Source organism: Chroicocephalus ridibundus, chromosome 1 (genome assembly GCF_963924245.1).
Source record: "Chroicocephalus ridibundus chromosome 1, bChrRid1.1, whole genome shotgun sequence".
NCBI classification, from domain to species: domain Eukaryota; kingdom Metazoa; phylum Chordata; class Aves; order Charadriiformes; family Laridae; genus Chroicocephalus; species Chroicocephalus ridibundus.
In genome coordinates, this window is record NC_086284.1 from 191,536,047 (window position 1) to 191,563,762 (window position 27,716).

The 27,716-nt window shown below is 39.8% G+C and overlaps 1 protein-coding gene across 1 annotated transcript; it reads right to left on the bottom strand.

Annotated features, from left to right (window-relative positions):
* Positions 1 to 27,515, bottom strand: PPP1R3A (protein phosphatase 1 regulatory subunit 3A). Its single transcript, XM_063324171.1, has 4 exons — positions 26,722 to 27,515; positions 5,893 to 5,951; positions 5,645 to 5,781; positions 1 to 3,408 (listed from the first exon to the last, which is right to left on the bottom strand). Exons 1-4 carry the CDS (start codon positions 27,513 to 27,515, stop codon positions 859 to 861), a joined length of 3,540 nt encoding a protein of 1,179 aa, XP_063180241.1. The 3' UTR covers positions 1 to 858.
* Between the last annotated feature and the right edge of the window lie 201 nt (positions 27,516 to 27,716).

Here is a 27,716-nt window from a genome sequence, read left to right on the forward strand (position 1 = left end):
CTTTGTAAAATTTATTTAATGTTTTGTAGATATGCTCAAGCAACACTGATGAAAAAATATCATTTGAAGGCTTTGTCTGGAATAACACTTAGTTCAGTGAAATAGTCATGTTACACATTTCTCATTTACAAAATTCAAAAACATTCGTGCAGGTGAGTACATGGTAAGAGGCCTGTGGCTGTGGCCTTCAGTCTCTTCAGGGTGGAAATAGCACATTTATTCTGCTATGCAGTTACATCCCAAAAGTTACATGATGTTACTGAAGTTAAAGCCCTACATTTTTCAAACAGGGGTACCACTGGAGCTCTAAATCAAAGCAATGAAATAAAAATTTGGAAAAAAATATTAACTTATCAACAGATGCCATATTTCTCAGAGCATTGGCTAATTACACTAGTAGATTATCAACTGTAATGTCAGTACCCAAGTACTGAGTTAGTTTTTATATCGTTCCTTGTGTTGTTACATACTATGCAAAACCTTAGAAAAAACTCCCAGAAAAATATGACGCTTTCCTGCAGAAGAAATTAATGCAAGAAAACAGTGGTTTTAAGTATTAAAAAGATATGAAGCATTTCTTCTTCATATCCTGCTAAGGAGCAACAGCTGTACTTCATTTTAACTTGACGTGCTTCAGAACTTATATTCATACAGGTATTTAATGATCCAAACATAATGGTCCTATACAGTATAATTACTTATATGAAGGCTTAACTTCATATGTAATCTTTTAAAAAAGATGCTTCGTTGGAAAACTTGCTTTGGTTCTAACGATGAATAAGCTCTTTAACAGTGAAAATGCTTTGGAGGGGTTGGAGACAATTGACCGTGGATCTTGAGCACAGTTGACAATCAATGTTATTCCTTCTTGACAGACTCCTTGTTTCTCCCTCCTTCGCAGTATAGCCAATACAAGGAGAACAGGTAGAGTGCAAGACAAACCATCAAATCATAGTGGTAGAGTGTTGCAGCAAATAAAAGAAAGAAGAAGAAATAAAAGATTTTGCAAGCAATATGTTTTAAACCTGGAGACTCACTGGGTAACTTAGGTGCACCACTCTTCTGGTTAGAAAGATCTGCAGAATCAGAAATGTGCTGGCTTTCCTTCCGTGAGTCATCAAGCCAGTTTAGCGTTTTCCCCTCAGTTATTAAATGGTCAGATTGAGAGCCTGTCCCTCCAATTTCTTCAGTGGGCTTACTAATTAAAACCTCTGGCCTCAATGGCTTTTCTTGTTTGAACTCTGCTTGATGGAAACATTGACCTATATTCTTTCCTCTTCCTTCTCGAGAAATCACTATATCTGAAGTGGAAGGTACTTCTTTTTTTTCAGCTTCAGGAGAGAGGTTTTTGTTAATACATGTCATTTCATTCCGTAGACTTAAATCATACCCTGACTCAGCAGCAACCTTGTTAACGACTTTGAATTCAAAGTGTCTATACAGATGTTCCATATCTCCTGCCAGAGTGGACCCTTCAGAAGATGCCACTGAAGAGCTTTTATAATGGTAACTGGGCAGAGCATTTGTACCAGAAGGTGGCATTTTTGTTTCAGCTTTAGCACATAAATAGGAAAGCACACCAACATGGCTTTCCTCCCTACAGAGCTCTTTTGCCTCCTCACTGTATAGATGCTTCTGGGAGCTCGAGGGACATCTAGATACTTCTGAATATAAACCCTGCAGCAAGTCTTCTTTCTTTCCTGTAGCAGAAGCCTTTACTGCTTCTCCTACAGGTAGAATATTGCCGATGTCTGGTTGTGCTTTGGCACGTTTTTCCCTGCTATTGCATACAGACGCCGTTTCTCCTTGCAGCGTTTCATGTACGCGTGCATTATAAATATCTAAAACTGATTCCTTTTCAAATTCAGTGTCATATAATACACCCACTGTGTTGAGTTGACAAAGAGCATAATGTGAACCATCATTTCTCCCTTCATGTGTATCAAACGCTGTTTCCTTTTCCTCTGTGGGCCTGTCACTTAGTGCAGTCTCTTGAGGTAGCTTAGCAATTACTGCTTTTTCACTGGCAGACATTTTTTCTGGAGCACTTTCTGATGTTGTTTTAATTATATAAGCTGTACCTGCCGCTGCTTCCTCTGTAATACCCTGCTCGCAGACAGAAGGCTTTTCACAACTCTGTGTCTCCTGGCAGGTAAACAACTCCTCTGAGGAAGCCGCGCTCCGAGGCCCTGCCTTCCCCCTCGCTCCCCACCGAACCTCGCTCCCCGTTTCTTGCCACCTCTGCTCCCCGGGGTTTGCTTCGCTTTCCTCTCCTATCAGCCTCCCTTTGTTTGTGTTGTCTGACTTTCCTCTGTCTTTTAACCTCGTGAATCCCCTGTGTTCCCGAGCGCCTTCAGCTCTCCTTTCATCCCCCGGAGAGGATGCCGGGGGATCTGCCTGTGCGGGCCTGGGTGCCTGTTTGTTGTCTTCGGCTGGCAGAGCCGTTGTGTTCAAGGCCTTGGCGGCCTGTTTTCTGTGTGACTTGAAAGGCTTGGGTGCCTCCTCCTCGCCGATTAGTGCGAGGTCTGCTACTTCGATGACTTTCTTCTCCTTCCCCGCATCAGTGTTATAGTTCTTCCCTGACATTTCGCCAACTCCTTTTCTTTGCGTATATTGGCTTTTTGAGGAATCTATTGAGACATCAGCATGTGCAAAAGTGTCGGCATATAAATCTCCTCTTAAATGTACCCGAACTTTGCTTTCAATCATCTTGATTTTCCCTTCATTTTTGTCAGCGTCTGACAACAGTGAATCCAGAGTTTGGTGAGACATTTGCGGCGGCTGATGCTCCGGAGCTGGATTAGCATTGCCATCCAGCGTCCCTGCTATGCATGCATTTAATTGCATGGATTCATCATGCTCTGGAGAAATGGTTTCTGGTCTCGTTTCACAAGCCCCTTTCGAGGTATCAGCAGCATCCTCACTGATGAATAACCTCTCCATCATCTTACTTCCTGAGGCACTATCTGTTTCACCTTTTGAAATATCTGTGTGGCTCTCTCCTTGTCGGCTTGAGACAGTAGCCATAATATCGATAGCCTCATTCTGCTTTGTCCCAGGAAAATATGTTGCCGATAAAAGGTTTTCACTGGTACCAGTACGTTCCAAAGACCTCTCACCGCTGTTTACCGAGCCAGCAGCGACTTCCTTCCCTGATGGCTGACTATTATAATCTCTTAGTGAATACTTAACTTTATCCTTTAATTCTCCTCCTATCTCTTGTGAAGTGTTTTCAGATGAGGAACTGATAGGCGCAGGGTGCCTTAGCAAGTCACTGCTTCTTTCTGTACAGGTTAGCTTTTTCTCCAATCTTTCCGTTTTACTTGGAAAATTAACTGGTTCTCTTGTGTGTAAATTCCTTTCATCTCTGGAAGAGGTACCTCTAGCTCCTGTGAAGTGCTGATTTAGCTGAAACAATAGAATAGAAAAGAATGATCAAAAAACGCTTTGCAAAAATATGCCAAGTGAAGGAGGCAGGATTTCGTTATGGAAAGTTTTGTTTTCAGTAACAAAGCTTTTATGGAAACATATTCCAAACCATTTGTAAAATTTGCATTGTATGTATTTTTTAACATAGGTAATGAGCTTTATGGTGGTGCTGAAAGAAGCAGGAAATAAAATAGCATTCAGAACCCTCTCTCTTTATTCATGAGTTCAGTAAGCTGCTAGTGCATTTTATACAAATTAAATCTGAGGAGAATATTCCCTTAAAGGGAGGCTAATTCATTCTCTATACATTTGGTTCTAGGTTTGGAGAGAGGGAGGTGTGGGAAGAGGGGGGAGGACTGGCGCTTAAATGAGGGCATTGATACAGTACATCAAAGCCTGGTAATGTACAGTATTGTCCAGTAAAACAAAGACACATTTCACACTGACAAATACTGTAAGGATTATCGGTGCTTCATTTCTCTCAGGGACCATTTTACAGGCTTCAAACCAGACTGTTTTTAGACAATCTGGTAAGACACGAGTTGGAAATGAGATTAGCGAAGTAAAAGGCCAGAAACTAATCACTCTCCCTCCTAGCTCCCAAATATCATATTGTATTATTCAGCTATGCCTGCTTGTCATTGCACTCTCTTCTCACTTTAGCATAGTCACACTGATAGCACTAGCTGATCAATTAGAGGCTAGCTTCTTGGGCACCCCTTTATGCATTTGCACTTGCTGTAGATACCCCCATTACAGTTTCTCTTATTAATATGTTTTCTGCAAAGCCTCTGCAAACTATTAATAGTAAAACGTCACTCAAAGAAAAGTGAGGGAGCTAATGTCTCTGCAAATTCTGTTTTAATGACCCTCTGCCAACCAGTGCTCAAGTGTATTTGAGTTCTTCGGTGATGCCAACTGTCAGGATTTAACAGTGAGATGCCTGTGTTTTTTTCCCCTCCTCATAACTGACATTTGCATGATCTCAATAATTATATGCAAATCTTACGATTTCCCCTTCTTCTCACATAAGGCTCATGTTACTTGTCAACTGCACAGCTGTCTTGTGAGCCAATGCCTGTGCGTTTCAAAGATTTGGTTGCATTTCCATCTATTATAAGCCTTCATTGTTTAATTCATTAAAGAGCGCATAGTGCAAATTAACATCTAAATTATAGCTCCCCCTTCATTTATTGTACGGACAATCCTGGCAATTGATAAACAAACGGTTATATTTGATCCTGCTTTTTGTAACAGGATGGACTGAGAATAACAAGGGATTTTAGAGGTCCTCCTTTTTATGTTTCACCATAAAAAAAAAAAAAAAGGAGACATTGACTTTCAGGCAGTGAAAGGTCCCACAATAGGGAACAATTTTCAACTTTTTTTAAGTAAAAGACGAGAAAAATTTATATTCAAATAAGAGGAATTTATTCTCTCGCTCTCTATAAGAAAAAAAAAAAAAGAATGGTTCTCATCTTCCTCTCCTGTCTGATTCAGCATTCACATTTTCACAGGTGATAGCTATTATAATCTATGATTATGAATCTATGCACCCAAATGATATGAGCTGAGAACAGACACTGAGAATAATAGATTGCTGTACGTGTCTCATTTATTGCCATTTTTTCTTTCATACTGAAAAATGCAAGCTAAACCACGCACACACATGCACACACACAAATCCAAATAGATTGAATGTTCACCGAGTGTGAAATTTATTATAAAAAATTTAATGTCAAATACTGATATAAAAAAATCTGCTAATATAAATATATATTTATTTATTTTGCTTATATAGCATTTTACATGGTTATCCTTTGAAAAACCCCAAAAGCAAACAGTACCATAAATATAAGAATTTTACCAAATACAAAGCATGTATTTAAGAATATTCCCATCCTAGAGACTAGGAGGGGAGATTTTTGAAATGCTACTCTTCTAATTCCTTCAAACTGTCACTTAGAGCCTCTGGTAAAGAAGTAAAAGGGAGAAGTCATTAATTTAAGACCAGAAAAAGTTGATGCACTATACTGAAATCAAAGCACCTACTATTGTTGAACCAGTTAGAGATTCAATGAAAGTACAGACCAAGGCTTTACATTTGTAAATTAGTACATCAGCCAGCTCTGTTAAAAGGGGGCATTTCACCAGCTTTGAAGCGTAAATGGATTCATATCGTTTAATACTGTAGATATAATTGTATAACACTTACCAGCAACTCTAATTCCTTTTCATCATCTTCATGAGCACCCTGGTTGTATTCTGCATTTTTATCTTTTATATTTTCATTAGCTGGTGTGGTGTCTTTGTCTTCTGCTTGCGAATAAACAATCTCTGGGATGTTTGTGTCTGAAGAGTTAACAAAAATATATGTGAATAATTTCCATGAGGTTGTTTGTTACACTATTTTTTTAATTAACATGTGCAGTAAAGAAGAACTAATTAAACCGGGTGTTGTACCTGAAGTCCTTGAATTATTCCATGTGTCATCGTCAGACGTCGCCAATATTTCTTCTTTGCTGTTAAACAAAAAGAAACCTCCTGTGTTATTTTGCAAAAATTATTGTTCTAATTTCTCTTAGACTCTGCTATAAAGAGTGCTAGTTAATTGCACAAAAATTTGAATGCTGTTTGAAATTCTGAAAATAGCAGCTTTGTAAAATGTAGCTTTTTTTGAGTGACCTGATATTAAGTCTTGGTCAAAGAAAGAATTGGCCAAGAAAACGAAAATGTGTTGACCTTCAGATTACATTGCAAAGCTGATGGGTTTTCCCAGGCCTTTTCTGAGAAAGCAGCACAAAGGTGATTAGATGGGTCAGTGACAGGAGAGCATAACTTTGGGGTCAGGCAAGGGTCTGGAAGGATATATGTGTGCAGGAGACCAGGCCTCTCTCTTGCTTATATTTTTCAAATATTTGTAAGTATACAGAGATCCCTGGAAAAAGACATCTTTGTTACCTGAAATAAATCAAAAGATTCTCCCTGCGTGTATACAGCATAAATCCTGTTGCTAAGCTGTGCCTGGCCGGCAGGAATGGATTCTGCTTCCCTGCAGCCGGTGCAATTTTCTCTGTAGCTTTGCTGGCTGTGAAAACAAAGGCCAGGTCCAACACGACAAACACCTACAGAGATGCTGAGTGCTTGCAGTCCTCATCAATATCAATGCAAAGTGATAGCAGTTTGAATTGCTTGCTTATAGGGATGTAACCTTTAGTGGAAAAGGGGAAAAAAAATGTAAAAACAATGTCACTTATGTAAAATGTAAATTATTGTATCACTCCTAATGACTTCTCTATGAGGAGCAATTTTTTTTTTCTGTAGGTCTTAATTTATGCATTTTTCAACCAGCCGTCCACCTCTGTTACTGAAAATTACTTTCTAATTTTTAAATATTAATCTTTTCCCCTTCTATTTTCTCCTAGCGTCTTTCATTTGAATTGATATAACATTAACTCTGCCACCTAAATGCTTAATTCAGAAGGAGGATGCTAAATTTATACTCTGTTAAAAGAACCTAGACATTGACTGTCACCAACTTTTTAAAATCAAGCCTTTATAGGGATTGCCAGACTAAAGCAGACAGAAGATCCTGCCAGTCTAGCATCTGATCTCTGACGCTGGCCACCATCAGATACTTCAGGGGAAGAGGAAAAGTTCTTGCAGGAAAATACTTGGAGTAATTTGCACTGCCCTATTAAATTTCCGCTTGGCCTGTTGTTAGAAGCTGTCCTTGAAGCACAAGATTTAATGCTCTCTCAACAGCTCTTTTTCACCATTAATTGCAATAATGCTGAATATTCTTGCTATCCGTATGAACGTCATGTCACTCTTGAATTCTGGTACATGCAAAGCCTCTGCATGTTTCTCAGTCTCCTACTCACACCGAGTTGTACTTTCCCCTGCCAGCAGTTGCTATAATCTGCATTTCATCCTGAAAAGGCTGGCAGAGCCAGTCCTTATTTTCAGCAGATCTTGGGGGGGGGCGTCAAGGTAAATCATTACTGCTCATCATTTATACATCATTACTGTTTGTTGGGGCTTTTTTTACTGTCCAACTGTTTGTCTTAGTGTTACATCTAGTTCCCAGTTTTCTTCTGCCCTTTTGCATCTTTTTTACCCACCTGCTTCCATAAGCCTAGACACTGCGTAGGTTGGAGCTTAACCATGAGACAGGTGCATTAAAGCATTTAGGTGCTAATAGGGTGTCTGTAAAAGCCCCGAATTAGAGCCACAACATATATAACACATGAGCTGACTCAGTCACCCCAAAATAATGATCCCAAAACCACATGGGCACAGCAGGGAACCTTCTAATGTCATCCAGGAAAAAAAAGAGTGTCTCAAAGCTTTTCTTTGAATGTAGCTGGCTACCTGCAGCGTTCAGCCATGTGGATGCAAGTCTCAGCAAGCAAGGATGGCATCCTTTGCTGCTAGAAGAGGCCCTAATTTACTTCTGAAAGGAATGGAGTTTGACACGTTTTTTTTCTTTCAAGAAGCATTCCCAGAAGAAAGAAAGATGTTCATGCCCACATCTAACACAACAGTCTACTGGCAGCCAGAGCTTGCATCCAAGATGCAGTGGCTCTTTCCGCTTCTATCACACCCTGACGTGATTAAAAACCCCACTGCACACACATCCCAAAAGTACCCAAATTACCAGGTTGCAGACCATGTGGAGAGAAACTGGAGAGCAGATTTGCCTAGTCTTCTTGCAGTTGGATGTACAAGCAGGATCCTTACTCTTTAGCTTGCTCTTCATTCCTTGGAGAAAAGAGAAACTGTATTCTGTCTCCTATTCCCTGTGTTCCCTATCCAGTGATTGTTTTTTGGTTTGATTAGCAACTTTTCAGTGTAAAATATAGACACAGTCTTTGAATAAGGATGCTAAAGGGGGAGTACCTATTTTCTGAACCTTTAAATGAACAAGTATAAAGATGCTTCAAACTGGATGCTTCTGGGCACGTGCCAGGATGGGGTTAACCTTATCTAGCCTTAGTTTTCTAAACACCTACACTCAGGCAGCTGTGTACATCATCCCTGTCAGCAGCACTGAGAGATTAACACTTCCAAAGGGAGATTTGTTCCCTCTGTCGTGGACACCACAAGTGAAATGGAATGACGTATCCTTCGAAGGAGCTTCTCTGTCTCTGGAAGAGACTGACCATAAAGGGAACCTACAGTGACTGCCTCAGGCTGGAACCATAAATTTTAGATAACTGAAATTAGCTGAGTGAATCTCACCTTGCAACTCTAAATTCAAACTGGAACGTAGCTATTGAGTTTTAGTGGCTGGGGCTGCAACACAGAGTGTGTGACCTGAGCCCCTCACTTCTATTTTTGTTGTGATTAGACTTGAATTTGTCCTTAACTCTTGTTCTAGTAGCATCTGGTACCTGGTCCGCAAGTTTCCTTTTACAACTGCAACAGAGGTAATAAATAGAGATAATACAGCCTCACAGCCGGGATCCACACAGCAGGGCTTGTAACATAACTTGTTGCATGTTGCACTGAATTATATAAAGATTGCTGGTTTATAGCCCATTATTTGCGCACACCCGTCCTGCAAATACCTGAGTACAGGGAAAGTCAGCGCAACAGCTGTTTTCCTTATTTTAATGCTACATCAAAAATATCTGTCCTCATATAATTATTCTAGTGGGAAACCTAAAATTAACCTACATTGAGGATATTGGTACTGCAGTCATTTAACGGCACTGCTTCAATATATGGAGTGATATGAAGATGCTGAGATTAGAGGTGCATACAACTACAGAGCAATCTCAAAAATGTATGTTCACCCTAAACGTTGAAATACTTCCCAAAAGCCAATAAAGACCATCCCGTTCACCAAACAGTGGCAACTAGAAGGTGTTTGTCTAGTGAGTTTTTTGGCTGACTGTTTTTTCTCCATATTTCTCTGAAAAGTTCCTATCTCACTATCAGAATTCCATGCGCAGGTCTTTTAATTATAATAGTAATTAAGCTTTTGTTTTCTAAATTAATTATTGCCCTGTGTTGTGGAGGGTGGTCTAAATGTACCTACATTGTATAGTGAAAGGCGCAAAATTTGTGTTCTGTTTAAAAACATTTAGTTTTATTCCTAAGCGATGCAGGTGTTCTGACAACAATGGGAGCTAGAAAAATTCATTATACCAGCTGATGCAGTTCCCCTCCAACATAAGTACCTGTATACCTGCAGAAGCGCAGTTGCTTTTTCTCCTTCAGCTGAACAGGGCACATCTTCATAAAGTACATTAGGAACTTAAGAATGTCTACCAGCTTCAAAAAAATACTTATGCTCTTATGATTCATTCTTGATGGAATTATCATTCACTTGGATAAAAAGAAAGAAGGAATGAAAACATGTTATCACTATAATTTTGCATTTACAAAGAACAAATGGGAAGTTCGGGGATTAGTTAGTAGGACTGAGAGTGCTTAAAGGTTCATGGATATTATGCAAAGGAGTTCAGAAGTCCCAAAGTTATGTGGAATTGGCATTCCAAACAGAGAAAAAAAATGTTAAACTTGAACCCTAAATATGCGAGAGGTAGATAGACAAGTATAAGTGATGAGAAGAAAAAATTAATTAGCCAATAAACAATATTGCTTTGACTTCAGAAAAGGCTGGGATAAAGTGAGTCATGTCAAGGCTTTGGAATTAGTCTTTTTAGTTAAATAGGAAATTTTTTAGAAGTGAGGTTTGATCAAGATTTCAGATACTCTATGTATAACCCCACAATCAAAAGATGTTTCCTGAACTTTTCTACCACAGTGCTACTAGTGGGGCAGAGTCTTATAGGAATTGAGTTCTTACAGGCCATAACTGAAAGAACAGAGATTTAGAAAATTATATTGTTTCATCCAGTCTGAGGACAGAAGTTGGTGTTTAAATATTCTCCAATTAGGAGGAGCAGATAATGTCCAACCCAAAATGGAGTTGGAGAGACCCAACAGAGGAAATCACACATTGGTTTAAAATCTTTGCTATTCAAATCTATCAAATTGGTTCCTAATACTACTATAACAGTGTCAGAAGGGTAGGACAAGTATAAACTATATTTAGGAAAAAGAAGAGAAGTAGCGTCAGGGCAGCTACAGGCCCAGGTGTCTTCAAAAAGTTTTCACAATAGATTTAGAACAAAACTTAAATGAGAGAATAAATACAGATAAATGGAAAATGGCATAAAAATGACAGATTCACCTGATAATATCTGTCTTTGATAAGATTACTATATTTCCCTTGCCTAAAAATCAGTTATCTAATCTATCTGGACTTCATTAAAGCATTTGTTGTGCAGCCACATGGGAAATTTGTTAATTAAACTGGAGAAGAGGGAGATGAGTACAGGAGCTGGGCGGTGGGAGAGGGGCTCGGTGCCAAGCGGGGCCCCCCGAGCTGGGCTGCACAGAGCTGGCAGACGTCGATGGGGAATTGGAGAGTACCGGTCGTGTGATCAGACTTACTCAGTCATGTTATTACAGACCAAGGCACAAAAAGTCAAAGTTAAATTAAATCTGTGGCAGATAGGAAGTTGGGAGACATCATCAACGCAGAGGAGGATTGAAAGAAATGGGTGGCCTGGAGGGTCAGAATAATAGATAAGGGATGAAATTCAAAATTATGAAGTACCAGGTTATACATTTAGGGACTAGAAAGAGTTTCTGCCACAAAATGAGGGCTCAGAAATTGGAAGAAACGGGTGAACAAGAAAAATCTGAGTTTGTTTTTGGCAGAAAACATTTCCAAGCCACGGCTGTGAGACGGCTGTGGCAACAAGGCAAACAGAGTTCTGCAGTAATGTGTTGAAGAAGGTGTTCCCAGTAATGACAGATTTCCAAGAAATATTCTTGTCACAGCACCAGGCACTAGTAAGAACTCCTCTGGAACATTTGTATATGATGTTCAAGAAAGATTAATTCAAACTAGAAAAGGTGCAGAAGAGGGCTACAAGAAGACTGGCAGGATGAAAAATCTATATTAAGCAAGGAGACAAATTGAGTATTTCTATTTTCAGCCTAGCGAAATAAAGTCTGAGAGGAAAAATAAATGCCCTCTGTTAATATAGCAAAGGGCTAAATACTGAGAAGACAAAAAAGATATTAAGCAGCAAGACTCTGCTAATGTATCAATAGAAAGAGTTCACAAAAAATTTCTTGTAGAAACTTAAAAGAAGATATGTAAGCATTAGAAAAGTATATCCTGTAATTTTTCAGTGCAAGTACCAGGCTCAGGAAACTGAGAAGGTCTCGGTATGGAAACATGGATATATTTTTGTGAACGGGATTAGGCAACACATTTCCCAAGGGATAAGACTTCATGGTCCCATAGTCTCAGTCCAGCTCTATTTCAAACACTCATCTGCAGCTATATGCCCTGAGAGTTATGCCTTCAGGAGCGCAAATTTCACTGTGGAACAGCAGGTGATTCGGTCTGCTCTGAAATAGGTTTGGGACTATAGCCAGGAGCTACTAATCTCTTCATAATGGGTGAGGTTGTTATAGCTTGTTGCGGTTTTAATTCACACACCAATTTGGCAAAAGTTGTGCCTGTGTGTTTGTATAACCCACAGCACTGTTCACATTGTTCTGTTATATCCATTTATGCTAGATCTGAATACCTAAATCACAAGATATTTATTTTACAGAATGTAGGAAAAGGCTAAAATTGCTGGAGTACAGAGTATGGAAAGATGAAAATATACCTGTAAAACTCATGAAATTAATGCAATCTGAACAATTTTATACTATCTCATATTTAAAAGGAAAGGTGGGAATGTATTATTTAGTCTGAAATTTAGAGAGGTATGGGGATGTTAAAGTATTTAAAAAATACATTTCTCAAATATTTAGTTAAAAGGGAAGAGGGAAGAAAGTTTTCAATACAATTTTATTTAAAAATCCAGATAGGCTTAGGCTCTCACAGAATCTTTCATGCTTCTGGTTTTTACTTCAAGGTGAATTCAAAATCAAAATAATCCTCTTCTACCCTGAAGTTGAGGTGAAGCTAAAAGAAGTCCTCATGAAAGAAGCTGACAAGATTGAAGTTGCTAACCAAACAGTAATTCTATTTTAATTTCAGGTCAGATTTCTAAACTTAAGAGGAGCCTAATACAGCAGCAACCTTCAATACAACTAGTGCTTTTGGATCTACTGCCGAAAATAGCCAGCCTTGATGAAGAATGATGCCACTGGGATGTAAATAACACATGAGATCCTTGAAAAGAATTAGTTAAATGTGTCAGCAATGCTTTACTGAGAAGCAGAAGAGCAAAAAGTAAATTGCTGCAGGTAAGTGCTCAGGTTTGAGATGTCACTGGAGTCAAGCAGGCATCCTGCACAGAACTGTAACCCCACAGAGCTGGCGAGAGGAGGGGCACAAGAGGAGGGACGTGGTAGTTTGGTTTGCTTATTTTTGTGTCATTCGCAACGTATGTCATGTCAAAAGGAAGTAGAAAAGGAAATAACAACAAGTATTTAAATAAAACAAGTAACAACAAAAATTATTTAATTTTTTTTTACATGCGCATTGGAAGCAGAAAGCTTCTAAAAGGTTTGGAAAAGTTAGGTTAAAAGAACATTTATGAAAAACTAAATAAAGGATTTTCCACCTGTAATTCTGAACTCCAGTAGCATTGTATGCAGCGTCATTCAAAATCCACAAACACACAAGAAAAATAAATTTCTAAGGAAGAAGGAATTTTGGAAAGCAGTAGGAAAGGCTGCGTATGTGTAAAGTTCTAAACAGAGCTTTAAGGTTCTATTAAATTGTTTGTAAGACACAGTAGATATTCCACTCATTTTTTCACTAACATAACCCTCCCTAAACTGGAAAATTACATTTAAAATATTGCTCTATTTATACTGGTCTTAAAATGCCAGTGGGACAGGAGAGAAAATATTAGCAAAACCAGTTCATGGATAGAAGAAAATACAACAAAGGAAAAAAATCTGGTGCTATGGAAAAAAATGTTAAAAACAAGCTTGATTCTGGTGTCATTATCATGGTGAGACGACCACAGAAGATACATCCCACCCACCCTCTGGGATCTAGATCCAAATCATGTCCTGGCCTTTCTGTCTTTGTATAACAACTCACAAAAGGGGTTCAGGAGCTGGCAAGGATCCTTCGTGTGGATCTCCAACGTGCAGACTTTGACTTCTTTTGTGAAGGGTTGTCCATAGTCAATTCTGTTCTCGTTGAATCTCCCTCATTGAATGTATGAACTAAATATTTAACAAGATAAACTCATTCCTTGCCTCCATAAGGCTCAGTCCAAAGCACTATAGGGACAATTCCCCTGCTGATTTAAATTGATGCCCATGTTGTCAACTGTTGAAGTTACAGCCTTATAATACCGCTCCACGATTTCTTATCACACATGGTTCCAGCACCTTATAAATATTAGTCTCAAGCCCTGGTGCTGCCACAGAATTCACAGCCTAGCTTGAGAACTGGAGGTACAACCTTGGCTTGAAGCCACCTTTGTGTTTCCTGGGGCCTCGTTTCACCATGCCTCAGCACAAGCCAGGGCTCTCAGATGGCATGGAGATGACAGGGAGGCTGAGGATTATCTGCCTGTGCACCAGCATAAGAGAGCATATACCTTATTTCTCCTCTGGAGAACTTCTAACGCAGGAGACTGTTCCTGCTGCAGGTGTGTCAAACAGCCTCCCCACCAAGCAACACTTGACCTGTTATTTCTGGGTGCTTGAAAATTAAGAGGCCACAAAATGTCTTCATCAGACTCGCATGTGGTGGGACATCTTTATGTGCAACCACCTATGTGTTGTAGAGAGAAGCCATTAGCTAAGTGCTCAGCTTCCCAGGAGCAGGCCACTACCGTGCACAGAGGCCCCAGTGCCCAGCAGCACCCAGCAGTGCTGGCCACACTGGAGCCAGTCAGGCTGGTGGGCAACAGGATCCGACCTTGTCCAGAAGTCTACCTCCAAATTGTACCTGCAAATTGTACCCACTCAGGCTTTTTGCTCCCTGCGGCTAAAGAAGAGAAAGAGCCCTGATAAAGGAAGCTAAGGAGAGAAATCACAGTTATTGCAGGAACTGGTGCTTATTTCTGATTTGTTTACCTGCACATTTTGTCTAAACGAAGGCAGAATATTATTTTTATGAACGGTATGCTCTTATTTGGAATTGACACTAATGAATGCAAGGCCCTTTCCCCCTCTTGTTTGTACCATCAAATTAATTAGCTCTATTGTGACATCAGTATTTTTCTCAAGCAGTTCAAGGCTTGAGCATTTTCCTTTCTTTTTCTAAAGGGCATCTTCAGCGCCCTTTATCTACCATAAGAATCATGCATCACTTGTATTTTTCACAACTAATGCTGTTTATTACAAAAACTGATTGTGATGTGAAGATTGTTATACCGTGTGGCAAATTGCCCAAACAATTACTGTAAATGCATGAGCCATAAACTGTACTGCCAAGGACACTGGTAGGTTAGCTCCTATAAAAGAAACAATTAGAGTCTGAGGTGAAAATAATAGAGATGAGATGACAGTTATTGAAAAGGCAGAACATCCAGTTTAATGTTGTAAATATAGGTTTGTGGATTACACTGATGGTTTTAAAGTGTTCATGGCTTATTGAATGGAATAGAATATTACATACTTTAGAATGGGGCCATAATTATTATTCCTTTTTAATTGTGATGTCTGATGCATTTGTGAGCAGTTGTTGAGAACATCCTCACATTATACTGATTCTAGTTCTAAATTATCATCCTGCTCCAAGGGTTTTGTGTTTTTTCTTTTTTATTTTACTTTTTTAGCATTTTGTTGTTCGGGGTCTGTTCTGAACAAAGTATTTTCTCTTGAGGAACTTAGAGTGCTTAGAGGGTTACAGCAATAATTATTTCAGTTTCAGCCTACACACTTCACTGCTTTAAATCATCATTAGAAGTTTCATCCCTCAGCAACTCCTGCTGAGACAGTCTTAAACTCCTAGAAACCATTAGATAAGAATAGCTTATCTTTATAACAATTTGTATATAAAGGTATTGATAAGAATTTGCTAGAAATTAAGGGAATACATTTTTTTCTTAAGAATCACCTAAATAAGGAATAATGTTTTATATGATTGCTAAAGAATTTCAATCATTCGAAACAGATTTGCATCATATGAAGATTAGGGTGCATAAAAAAAGATGTGCACCCTACAAGAAGACGTTTTGTGATAGGCTATGGTAGATATGAAGAAAACACAAGAAAAGTGACATTACTGCATGAGAAAATTAAATGGTCTTCCACTCTTTTAAGGTAGGACACAGGGATAAAACCCAATGAAATAAAATTCAAATGTTAGACCTTAGGGAGAGCCCTAAACAACTGGACACAACTAGGACTGGCCCAGAAGGCAGAGCTGCTGGGCACGTAAAATCGGAACTGGGGAGAGTTTGCCCTGCGAGGAGAGGACAAGGTGAGCAGCAGAGCAAAGACGGCAACCAGCAAAAGGCAGTCAGTGTCAACACTGCAGCATGTGTGAGCTCTGAAGTACCAAATCCATTAGTAGGGGGGAAAAAAAAGCACAGTAAAGTGGCTTTGAAAGAAAGTTTCAGGGAAGCTAAGTACTCAGCTGTACCACCTTTCAGGGAAATGCTCTAAGTCGTTTTCAGGCTTTTACACACTGTTAAGAGAAGCTGATCTCAATGGTAGGTAGGGGCGTCACAACTGTGTTGGAAACCGATGGCGCCGGGCTGAAGTTCGGGGAGGTGTTGGGGAGCAGAGCTCAGGAGATGGCTGGGCTGTGGGCCTGGGCACCTGGCTGCCTCCTCAGGCTGAATTTACTGCCTCCTACAAAAAACAGAGGCAGAGTCCAGGGACCTAGACCTTCGGCAGAGCAGAAGCCATCAGCCGCACAAATTACAGACAGACCAAGAAACTGCAGAGCGTGGTGTGAGCGCGGCGTGGAGCATCGCTGTCTGTGAGGGCAACAAAGCAGAGGGTGACTGAAGCTCAGCGTGCTCTGTTCTGGGCTCCTAATGCACACACCCAAATTTCTCCTTGCCAAATGGCTTTACCTGAAAATATGGCCAGTTCCTACCTAAGAGCATTTTGGCTTCAAACAATACCTCCTTGTGGAGATGTCGTGGTATGTGTGCGTGAACTGCAACGTTGCTGTTGCCTGTCACATGTACCAGTATCATTGCCTTCTGTTTATATGTTTAATTTTTTCAGGAGGTATTTAAAAAATAAAAGCACAACAGAAAAATAATTTAATTTCAACAATGCAGAAAACAATAATTTAAATTGCATTGTTCGATTCCAAACTGACTGAGACCACACAGGAAAAGATTCAGAAATTAAAGGAGAAACTGCAAAGAAAATCAACAGCCATAAATGAATAGCTGTGTGAACATTAAGTAGAAATTACTGAATAATATTCTAAAATATTATGCCATTACAAGTGATCCTATTAGAATGAAGCTGTACATAAAATCAGAGCCCTTATTTCAAACCTAGGCAAGACTGATTTTCTCATATGACCTTCAACTACCAGCAGTGTTAGAGAAGGCTTGATCTAGTTCTTAGTAAATGGGTGTCACCAAACAAACAGGACTGACACTAATTAGCTCCCTTGTTGATAGTCAGGAGGCAGAGGATAGAGGCACGGAGGCGGAGTGACCCACTCGTCGCTAGATCGGTAGGTGAGGATCTTTGCAGGCTGGCATGGCAATGGAGGTTCGCGCTGCAGCCACCATTTTGAAACTATACGGTGAATAGAAGACTGCACTATCAGGAGAGCCAGCCTAGCAACCTCCACAAGCATTGTGCACAAAAAATAGAGCCACAAAGAACCTCTACTTAAATATTTGACATTTGAGGAAGGTAATATTAATCTCTGGTGTTTCCCCACCTTGAGGAAATACCCCTTAGTTTTGGTCATCTCATCTAAGAAAAGGGGCTGACTGCAGAAGAGGAGAACAGGTGGGCCTGCAAAAGGACAATAAAGGACTGTCAGTAGCTTCTAAAGAAGGAGAAATTGGAAAAGAAGTTTGGAAAGCAATGTGGAAAAAGATTCTCAGAATAAGCAGTATATAGTATGATGATTAATAGTGTCGAGGGGGACAATTGATCAAGAGAGCAGCTTTAAGGGAATTTGAGTGTTTTTTCTGAAAAGGTAATTCCCAGTAGGGTTCAGGCAATGTTTGTAATAAACCTATTTTTATTAAGATTATTGGATTGGTGCTATCCAGGGGATTATATTTTCCAATTACTAATATTTTCATTTTTCAGTCTTAGTTTATGATTGAAGCAGGGACATAGGTGGCACAGAACAAAATGCATTGGCCTGGTTTGGGATGAGAATAATCATAGCCTCAAAGCAAACAGAGTCCCAAGAAATTAGTCTTTATTTTCTAGCTCATTAAAAAAGACCTTGAGTTTTAACAGCAAAACATTCGTACAATATTTTTTTTAAAATATAGATGTATATCGGTCCATTTGAAGATTTTAGTTCCATACAGTCTGAACCAGGAGCCCAACACCAATTTGGTGCCAGGCTGAAACCTTTAATATAGCCCTGTCTATCCCCAATTCTCATGACTATAGGTACGAAGACTGCAGAAAAACCCATGCATATTAAGTCAGCTGTATCTCAAATTAAGCTACAGAAACTATGAACAGGGAGATTGCAACTTTTATCAAAACCTTTTATAGTTCTATCATGATGGTGGTACATTATTATGATAGGCACATAACAATGTTGAAAAGAAACCAGTTCAGAAGTCTTTTTACACAGCTGTTTTGTATGTAGATTGGTCAGAAAATTGCATAAATCCCTCGACAAAATGGGCTAACTATTTGAGAAACAAGGAAATTCTTTAGGAAAGATTTCCCTGTACAAGGTCAGAAGCTCTATTGACAGCTCCATTGTGAATTAGTAATGCAGCTCCTTACTATTGGGATGCCAATCTCCAGGGCAAGGCTACTGAAAAAGAGAAAAAGATGAGTTAGGAGACAAGTTTCCGAAGGGCTAGGCTTGGCCTGAGGTCAGAGGAGACACTTCTTAGGTTGCCATTTTGTCTGGAAGGCCGATGGTCAAATATCAAAATGGTGTATAGAAAGGAGTTGGGGGTAGAGCCCCTCTGTTCTCTTGCTTTTTTTCTCCCTCTATTTTAAAAGATGGAAGGAGAGTAAACCAAGTACCATCAACAGGTCTTGCACTTCTCCCAGGTTGTTTCCATTTTGGATACATCTGAGAAGAAAAAGACCATACATATGTGGTACCTGGTCTTTCCCTGGATCACACGTGGAAAAAAAAAGAGAAGGAGCAGTCCCCTACTGACGTGTCAGAAGAGAGTCATTTCCTAGAGGCTGACTGCAATAGGCTGAGGCATGTATGCAAGAAGGTGACAGATGCCTTAGAGAGACTGTAGCTAGATAGATGGCAGTCAGGTGAGACTAAGACACAGATATCACCCCTGGGGAGGAGAACAGAATGGGTGACCACAAAAAGCCTTAGCCAGTCGTTCTTGAGAGAGGACAATTATGACCCAAATCTTGGAAAGCAATTGTAAATTCACTAAGTATCTCAAAAGGATGAAATATCCAGGTGTTACCATGACAAGAAGAGACTTTTATAACTTTTTTTTTTTATGTGCTGTCTTACTACCACACAGCAAGAAGGCAGCTGTGTCATCCGTATCAATATTTCTATCAAGAAGAGCTGGAATATAACCTGAGAGGCCCTGGTGCAGATTTACTAGGGTAGCTGGAGAGAGAGAAAGACTGACAAACTCCCCAACCCTCTACCGCAAGAGGAAGTGATCCAGGCTTGAACACCTTATGTTTATCGTCCAGCAGCCACAAACACTATTGCAGGGACAATTATTATGCATCAAAGCAAAACGTAAATGCAAATCCACCTAAGTGCAAGGTAAGAAAAACCTGCCAGCTTTACCTAGTTCACATTCAGCTGTGCAGCTCAGTGCTCTTCAGTGCTCTTTAGGACTGCTATTAGTAACCAGCGGTAATAAATCTTTGGGTTTAGTGTCAGAGTATCAGATGGTCCCACGGATCAGGAGGAGAGTGGAGAGAGAGTCAGAAAACCAAGCCCCCCATTATGCTTTGGCATATCAACCAATATTTTCTTGTGTGTCACTGAAAGCCTAGGGATCAAATAGCCACTTCTAACATGCTCCCATGGTGTTTAAAAGGTCTTATCTCTTCCTTCACCCTAAGGCAGGGACTGCATTTAACTTGCAAAGTATTTGTTTGGATCATTTTTTCTACCTTTCCTAACTGAGAAGTTAATCCACATTTTATCTTAAAAATACGATGGGCGATTGGGTCTCTGGACTTACACCGCAGCTGAATCAATTGCTCCAGTTCCAGAGCTGCAGTGCTGTGGCTGGATCATGGCTAAAGTTCATAATCAGAATAAACAGCTCAAATGACATTGGTAGTGAATGCATTGATTAAATATGACTCCAGTGCTCTCAGTTAATGTTTCACTGACTTTAAACATCTTTTCAAGACTAACATTTAGTCAAGTCAAGGTGAACGTAATGGAACAATTTTTACCCAACCGAGCATTTATGAACTGCGATACCTGAACAGTGGACAGGAGGCAGAGTACTGAAATGGTCATTACCAGCCTGGTTCAATTTGCAAAACAGATTTCTCACTAAACAAAAGAGTCATTGAACAATGGAATACAGGAGTTCACTTAGCAATATATTTCTATTTGTCCGAAGGTCCTTAATCAGTGGTCTGAAAGAGCATAGAAATAAGCTGCGGTCCTGTAAATATTAACATTCAAGGACAGTATTACACATGCAGAGTTCTACAAAGTTCAGTGAGACTCCTGATGTTCATTAAATTATTTATTGTGCCTATTGCGGGATCAAGCCAGTTGCTGCATTAAAGAGCTCTAAGAGTCAGTTGTAATAGTGTTACAGTATTGGCATATATAAATAAGCTGATGAAATTGTAGCAACTGCAAAAAAAATTTTACAAGTGTAAAGCCAAGCAATGAATGTATAATTACAAATACTCACTTATCACGTGGTTGAGAAATGATACTCAGATTACAAAGCATCAGTTTTATATGGTTTTATGCGAACAAGTGAAAAAGCTTTATAGCAACCAATATTTCCCATACATTAGAGCACAAATTTCTGTTCTGTACCATTGGTGAGAGCAGTTTCTAAGGTAGATCATGGAAGTGAATGAGAAACCAGTAACACTAATTAGATCTAGAGTAAATACTATGCTAAGATTGACGACAAAGGAACATGCTATTTTCACATATTGTTACTTAAAAGTTTAGAAGCTTCTTTTAATATTTCCAGTGCAATAAATGGATGGCACATGGGTAGCAGAGTTCACAGTCACCAAAGCAAAAATGAGACATTTTTTCAGTCTTCAGGTGCTCTCAAATTAGGAGAACACAAGTATGGCTAGCAGAGGTCTGTTTGCTCTGTGCAGGCCATTCTCATCCATAACTTCCACCTGTTTCTTCAACCTTTCTGTGGTAGCATTCAAAGCCTTGTGCCATTAACTTAGATATCTATCTTTGGGGTCTTTCATAGTTCAAATAGTAAGTATGCTCAGATTTTGAAATATTATGATTAGACGGATCGAAAATGACCATTGAGCATAGTTCCTGGCCAAGTAGGATTGTTCCCTGTAGAACATTTTTCATATGGTTTATCTTAGTTTATTTTAAATTACTTTGGAGAGTAAGGCCACAGCAGTTTCCTTAAAAGATAACTCTAGAGTCACTATGAAGAAGTACTCCTAATACTCAGTCTCAGTTCCACAGCTTGCTTTTACCGGGCTTGTCTGAATAATACATTTTAGATTGCCTTGAATAATTATCTGCGTCCCTGACAATCACGGTCTTCAAGTACCTGGAGAGGTCTTGTTTTGGTGCCAGTGCTCCTACTTCTACAACTGGCAGAGACTGGCAATGACCAGGAGGTGAGGGAAGGGCTGGGAATACTAGGTCAGATTGAACAGCAGAGGAGTGCTGCTTTTAGCTGGCTGCCTGTGAATGGATAGCTTCTGTAGCAGCTGCTCTCCTGGTAAAAACAGTGACTGCAGTCACTTCCTAATAATAGAAATAAACTTTAGTCAAATCCCATATCTGTATGCTGATCAAGGTGTAACTTGTGACTTGAGATGCCAGAAACAACCTTGAGATTAAATAGCAGTACACAAAGAAGACGTGCGTTTTAACACCTTTTCTGCTCTCCTTTTCCCTTTCTGATTATGATGTGCAATAATCAAAAGAACAAGGATTAAAAGGGAACATAATTTAAATGCCATATTTTAAATGGACCAGCTGGGAATAATACAGTTGTTCCTCATAGCAAAGTATAGGCGAAGCTATTTCCAAACATCTCCCTCAGAAGTCTTTGATTTTTTTAGTCACATTATGGGTTTGTGGGAAAGGCCGGGAGGAGATGATGCAGAACTGCATTTCTCCAGGCAACCTAGGCACTGGTCTGCCATCTGCCTGGGGAGGACTGACTGAGCACAGCGCAGTCCCAACAGGCTGGATCTTCAGCAACTTACTTCCTTTGCCTTCCATCAGAAAGGGGACGAGACAGCAGCTGAAGACAGGCGAGTACTCATGCGCAGAAAAAATGTTCTCACTGGCAATTGCTTTAAGACCATTCAGTATTTATGCTGCTGAAGTTGGCACTGGTGGCCCACAGACCCAGGGGGTTTTATCTCTTCCTTCTCATCATCGCGCATTGTACATAGAGCAGCTCTTGTATGAGACATTGCCCTATTTTGTGTTCTACTTTAAAGTGGCATAACAGAGGGAAGTGAATTGAGGTACCACCATTCAAAGAAAAGTACAATCTGGCAATTATTACAAAAAAAAAGCACAGGACCAACATCAGTTCAGGGTGATACGCTCCTGGGCTCAGGGAGGTAAGAGGGGGATAACTCTAACAGTTAGGATAAAAATACTAGCCGCCTCCTCCTTTGTCAGAGGACAGGAGTCCAAATACACATTTTACCCTTTTGTAAAACAATTCTCATGCTTATCAGCCATTTTCCTTGCGCTCTTGCTCCCGCTGCTCTCTTGACCGATGGCAAACCAGGACCAAGCACAGAAATGGGGCGCAGCCTCACCAGTGACGGGGGGGGAATGGTTTGCAGGTCGTTATCACTGCGCCGTGCAGCATGATCTACAGGAGTTTGCCTCATGCAACACACAACCAGTCCCTGTCTGATCAGACCGATGCAGGAGCCTGGGGTCCACAACAAAATCATGTGGTCCAAACCTGAGCACCAGGAGAAATTTGTGTTCAGAATCATTATTCATGTCCCAAAAGCACAAGAGTCAAACAAAAAGAGAAAAGAGTGGAGCTGATACAATTAATTTACATTTTTCTGAATGTTTACGTATATCTACGATAGAAATCAGGGCTATTTACTGCCAGAAGCTCTCTCTTTTCCAGTGACAGCCTTAAAATTGTAGGAGTCAATTTTTGTCCCCGAAGTATTTTTATGAGCATGTATAAGTCAAATGCACACTTTCAGATAGACTAAAACATAAATTAATTAATTCAAACATTATTTTTTCAGACTACATTTTGTGTCTATGAATCCTTTCAAGGTTTTTGAAAAACACAAAAATATTTAAAATTTATGTGGGAAAGAATTTTACCTTGGACAAATACGGTTAGAAGCAAATACTTTATGAAACTCTTAAGAGAAGACTATTTGCTCATGCCTAGACATAGAAGAAAAAGCAAATTAAACATGGAATGAGTGGACAGGATTTTAAGTCCTGTGGTTCTGAATATTCAAATCTAGACTGTTTTCAGCATTAATTATTCCATGCAGTTTTGCTTTTTGCCATCAGTTCTTTCAGGTGCAACTTTTGAGGGTTAAGTCCATTTTTATCTTATTTCTTAATAGTGGTGTCAGAAGCCACCCTATTGCCCTCATTCACACAACTTTGTCTTGGCTCATATTCTTAAGGGTAACGTGATGCAGTCATATTGTGTTTCCTCAGTAACTTCCTCTGAAAGTGCATATTATTCCTTTCACTTAACTAACGCAACTAATCCTCACTAATGACATTTAATGAGCTGCACAAGTATGCCCTAGAGTGGATCAGACTCTCTGCTTAAAAAACATAATTCTTTAACAGTCCTATTTTTTAACTGAAGAGGTGAATGGCGCATTTTAAGAGAAAGTATAAATATCTCAGAGCCAAGATTTTAAAAAAAAAAAGTTATAACACTTTTCTAAATTTTAAATGGGGGCCTAAACAAGTGCCCTGTTAAAATATTCTCAGATTGCTATAGAAGAAATATAGAAAAAAATATTTAATTGAAGACATCCAGCTCATGGGCATGGATAGTAATATTCCTTGCCTGTGTATTTATTGTGTGAACCATCGGCAAAATCGTTATTACTTCTGTGTATATCTGTTTGCATTGTTACAGCTCCTAAGACAAGCCAGTTACAGCTCCTAAGACAAAGGACTCCCACTTTGCTAAATGTCCTGTGAACATCCAGCACAGCGTATATAAATGCTGCAGAGTTTTTCATCTGAACATAAAACAAGAGGCGAGAGAGAGACAGGCTGGTGGAGGAGAGCAGGGAAACAGGCAGCACTGTTCAACGTGATGTGGAGGAGTCATAGCACATCAGCAGCCTCACTTTGCCAATTTTGGGGGGTTTGTTTTTCTTGCGCTTTTTTCTAGACATCAAAGCAAAGGAGTTTTAATGAGGGTCTGAAGGAGAATAATGAGGTACTTTTGCAGATGTCTGCAGGGTGTTCCTCCTCACTCAAAGGGGCAACATGTACAAAGACACTTTGAAAAACAAGTGAGCAGTGGAGGTTGGCATCTTAGTTCTTTTGAAAGGAAAGGCCCTGATGCTGACCTCATTTACACTGGTGAAAGCTGTAACTCCTGTGAAGTCAATGAAGTCCCTGTAGCATAAAATTAGTCCTGGATTACAATCTGCCAGAACTGTCTTTCAGAAGCCTTGGCGACCACTGAAACTGTATTCCAAAAATACTTTCAGCTCATTTTTGCATTTACTGTAAGGTCTCTTTACATCCTTCTGCCACTAAAGAGGGTCTTGAAAGTGCACAATAGTTAACTCTTTGCCAAAAATATTCAACAGATCTTAATGTAAACAAGAATCTGATCGCTTTAATTTTAATATCACAAATATACATGTGTGTATGTGTATATATGAACAAATACGCACACATATGTACACATACATATATAGATATCTATACCCACAGGCACACACATATATACATATATACATTCCTCTGCAGACTGATATTGGGGGAGGCAATTTTACACTCTGATTAGAGACGAGGTAATTTTATGTTAAGGAGTAAATATGTTACCTCCTTTCCCATTTTTTAAAATACCTCTCTGTCTGACTTACATATAGAACATCTAGCATATAATTGTAGAAGAAGATCCCCCAGAAGAAATGCTTCTACAACTTATGCTAGTACTAGGTATGTCACAGGAGGCTTCAGGGAGCCTTTAAGCTGTTAGGAGTCATTTGACCTTAGATGCCCAATTGTATCTAAATCTGCAGGTTAGTCCTTAAAGCATCTGGAAGCCCGGGGCTCACTAAATTAAGACTCAGGTCTCCGTGTCCATCATCTGCTCCATATGGGCTACCTGAACTCAGACTGAAGTCACACCGCCTGCATATGCCTGTGGCATTTGATATCACGGCCCTTCTGCAGGGCATCTCAGGCTACCTTATTTACCCAGAATGGGTCTTGTGACACTTTTTGAAGGACAGATACAACATACAGAACCAGGCACAAATGTCAGGGTCTGACCACACGGCAGGTAAGGGCATCGTTCCCTCTGCTCTTATGTGCTAGGATGTTCCCCCATGGAAGCACCATCGTGGCCCAAAGGACACTTATCAGGAGAGCATTGTGGACTCAGGTTAGCCCTGGGGCTGCTCTTACACCATGGTGTTGATGCAGGCACTAAGCTGTATTCACGCCTCTCCTCACTGGGCTGAGGTGGGACTAGGGCTGGCAGAGGCTCTCAGCACAGCGAGTCTGGGTTTTGGGAAAGGAGGTTCTGCACAGGGGAAGCCCTTGTTGTCTCCCTTCTCCTAAAGCTCCCACTACTGCTGCGGTTTTGATCCCCCTTCCCCAACAGTTCAGTCCAGTGGAAGAGCACAGGGGAAATCAAACAGCACTGCCTCACTTGGAAACTGTAGGAACTAAAAACTCCACAGGAATTCAGTTCTGGGATCTAAGTATTGCTAAGGATGCTGCAGGTAAAATATAGATTCGGTTCTGCAGAACTCCAACTGATTGACAGCAAATTTGTTAAGCAAAATATTGAGAATTAGACTTTGACGGGCAACATTGTTTTGCTTACAGAAAGGAGTTAAGAACAGAGTAGGAAGCCAAAAGTAACTATTCCTGAGAGTCTCTCTTCATGTGGGGTCAAGTTATGAGTTAACCACTGCCACTTTATAATTAACATAGTACTTGCCTACATTTAATTAGAATAAAATATATGAGATAAATTCTATGTATCTTTTTTCTTTAATATATTACTAATTCTGCAATAAATTCTATGTATCTTTTTTCTTTAATATATTACTAATTCTGCCTTATAAATCATTATTGATTTCACCATTTGGCAAACAGAACCATCAACCAGTGGCAGGAAAATTATTACCCTATTATTACCCTAATATACAACTTGCAGAATAGCCCAACCACTTGCAGAAAAGTTTGTACCAGCCATTCTAATTGCAATAGGATCCTTCCCCGAGTTATCAGCTTCCTGAACCACCAGTGCCATTTCTGTTTTAATAATCACATGTAGAGAATGAAATATGAAATAAATCATGTGAAAACTCAGGATTTTTTTTGCTTTTAAATTTTTCTTGACTTACCAAGGAAATGGATGTAAAGTGTTTTAACCGTACAGCTACCTCAGTCTGGAGCAAAGCTCTCACTGATGTCAGCTCAATTTATATCCTACAGAGGTCAAAATGGGTACACAGCCCATAATTTATAGACCCTCACACTACCTTTCAAATGAGTGGCATGCATGCCATGTATTAAAACTGTCTGCAGTATCAATCTGTCTGCAGAAAACTACTGGCTGATATATGCAAGAGCTTTACTGAAAACAAGTCTTGGCCTAATTTATCATTTAAAAAAAAAAAAAAACAAACAATAGAAGAAAACAGCATGGGCAGTCATAGCTCCAGCAAGCACACTTATACAGAATTAGCCAGCTATATTGTAAATTACCAAAAGTTAAGGTGTAACCTCACCTGCTTTGTGTTGTCTTTAAGCAGCCTTTAAGATGTCTATCAGCAACCTCTTTGTGTGGTTTATTATCCGCCTTGGGCACAGTTTCTTTCTTGTGACAAATCAGTGTGTAATTTTTGTCGTCGTTGTTTGCCCAGAAGGTACCAACCGATGTCTCGTAGCGTATACAGAACTCCACCTTAGCTCCATCTTTCTGGTAAGGAGGCACCAAAGAAATCTTGAAACAGAACTGATCGGTTTCACTACCACAAGAATTGGGCATGAACTCTGCGAGGATATCGTAATAACTGAGCCAATTATTCAGTGTCATTCGAACATACACCAGTTTTTCAAAGGATAAATTGAGGACTCGTATAATGCCGTTCATACAGGTAATCCCAGGCAGGAACACGATTGACTCCAACAGTACTTTCTGCTCTCGCACTTTTTGCAAAACTTCTTCTTGTGAAGCAGGTAACGTAAACAGTTGAGAGAAAAAATATTCCTCTTGAGGGAAAACTTCATCTTCTGTGTCGTTGCTTTGTCCTGTATTTGGAACTTCCCAGGTATCGAACTCTTTAATGGACACAAGATCAAACCCAAATGCATCAGCAAATGAAACTTTTCTTGTGATGGTGGGGGGGGTTTCTGCCTCCTCTTCCTCTGAAGAAGCAGAATTCCGCCTTCGGGGAAGTGGAGAGAAACGATGTTCAGTGTCAGGTTTAACATCTTCATCCTCTGAAGAGAAATCATTTACAGTGGGGACTTCTAATAAGTTAGCCCTGCTAACCCGACTAGGTCTTTCAAAAGACTCCATTGGGGTCTCTGATATAAACTGAAAGACAACTGTACAACTAGTAGCAGCTGATATTTGAGACACTGTGATTTAAAACAAGGATTAATGTTTCAGTTGACATTGCAAAAGGGAGTCAGGACTATTAATAGATGCTATGGTGTGTGAGCTATGTTGGCCTGTTCTCCGTCTGACAGTATTAGGTGTTATAATTTCAACGATACA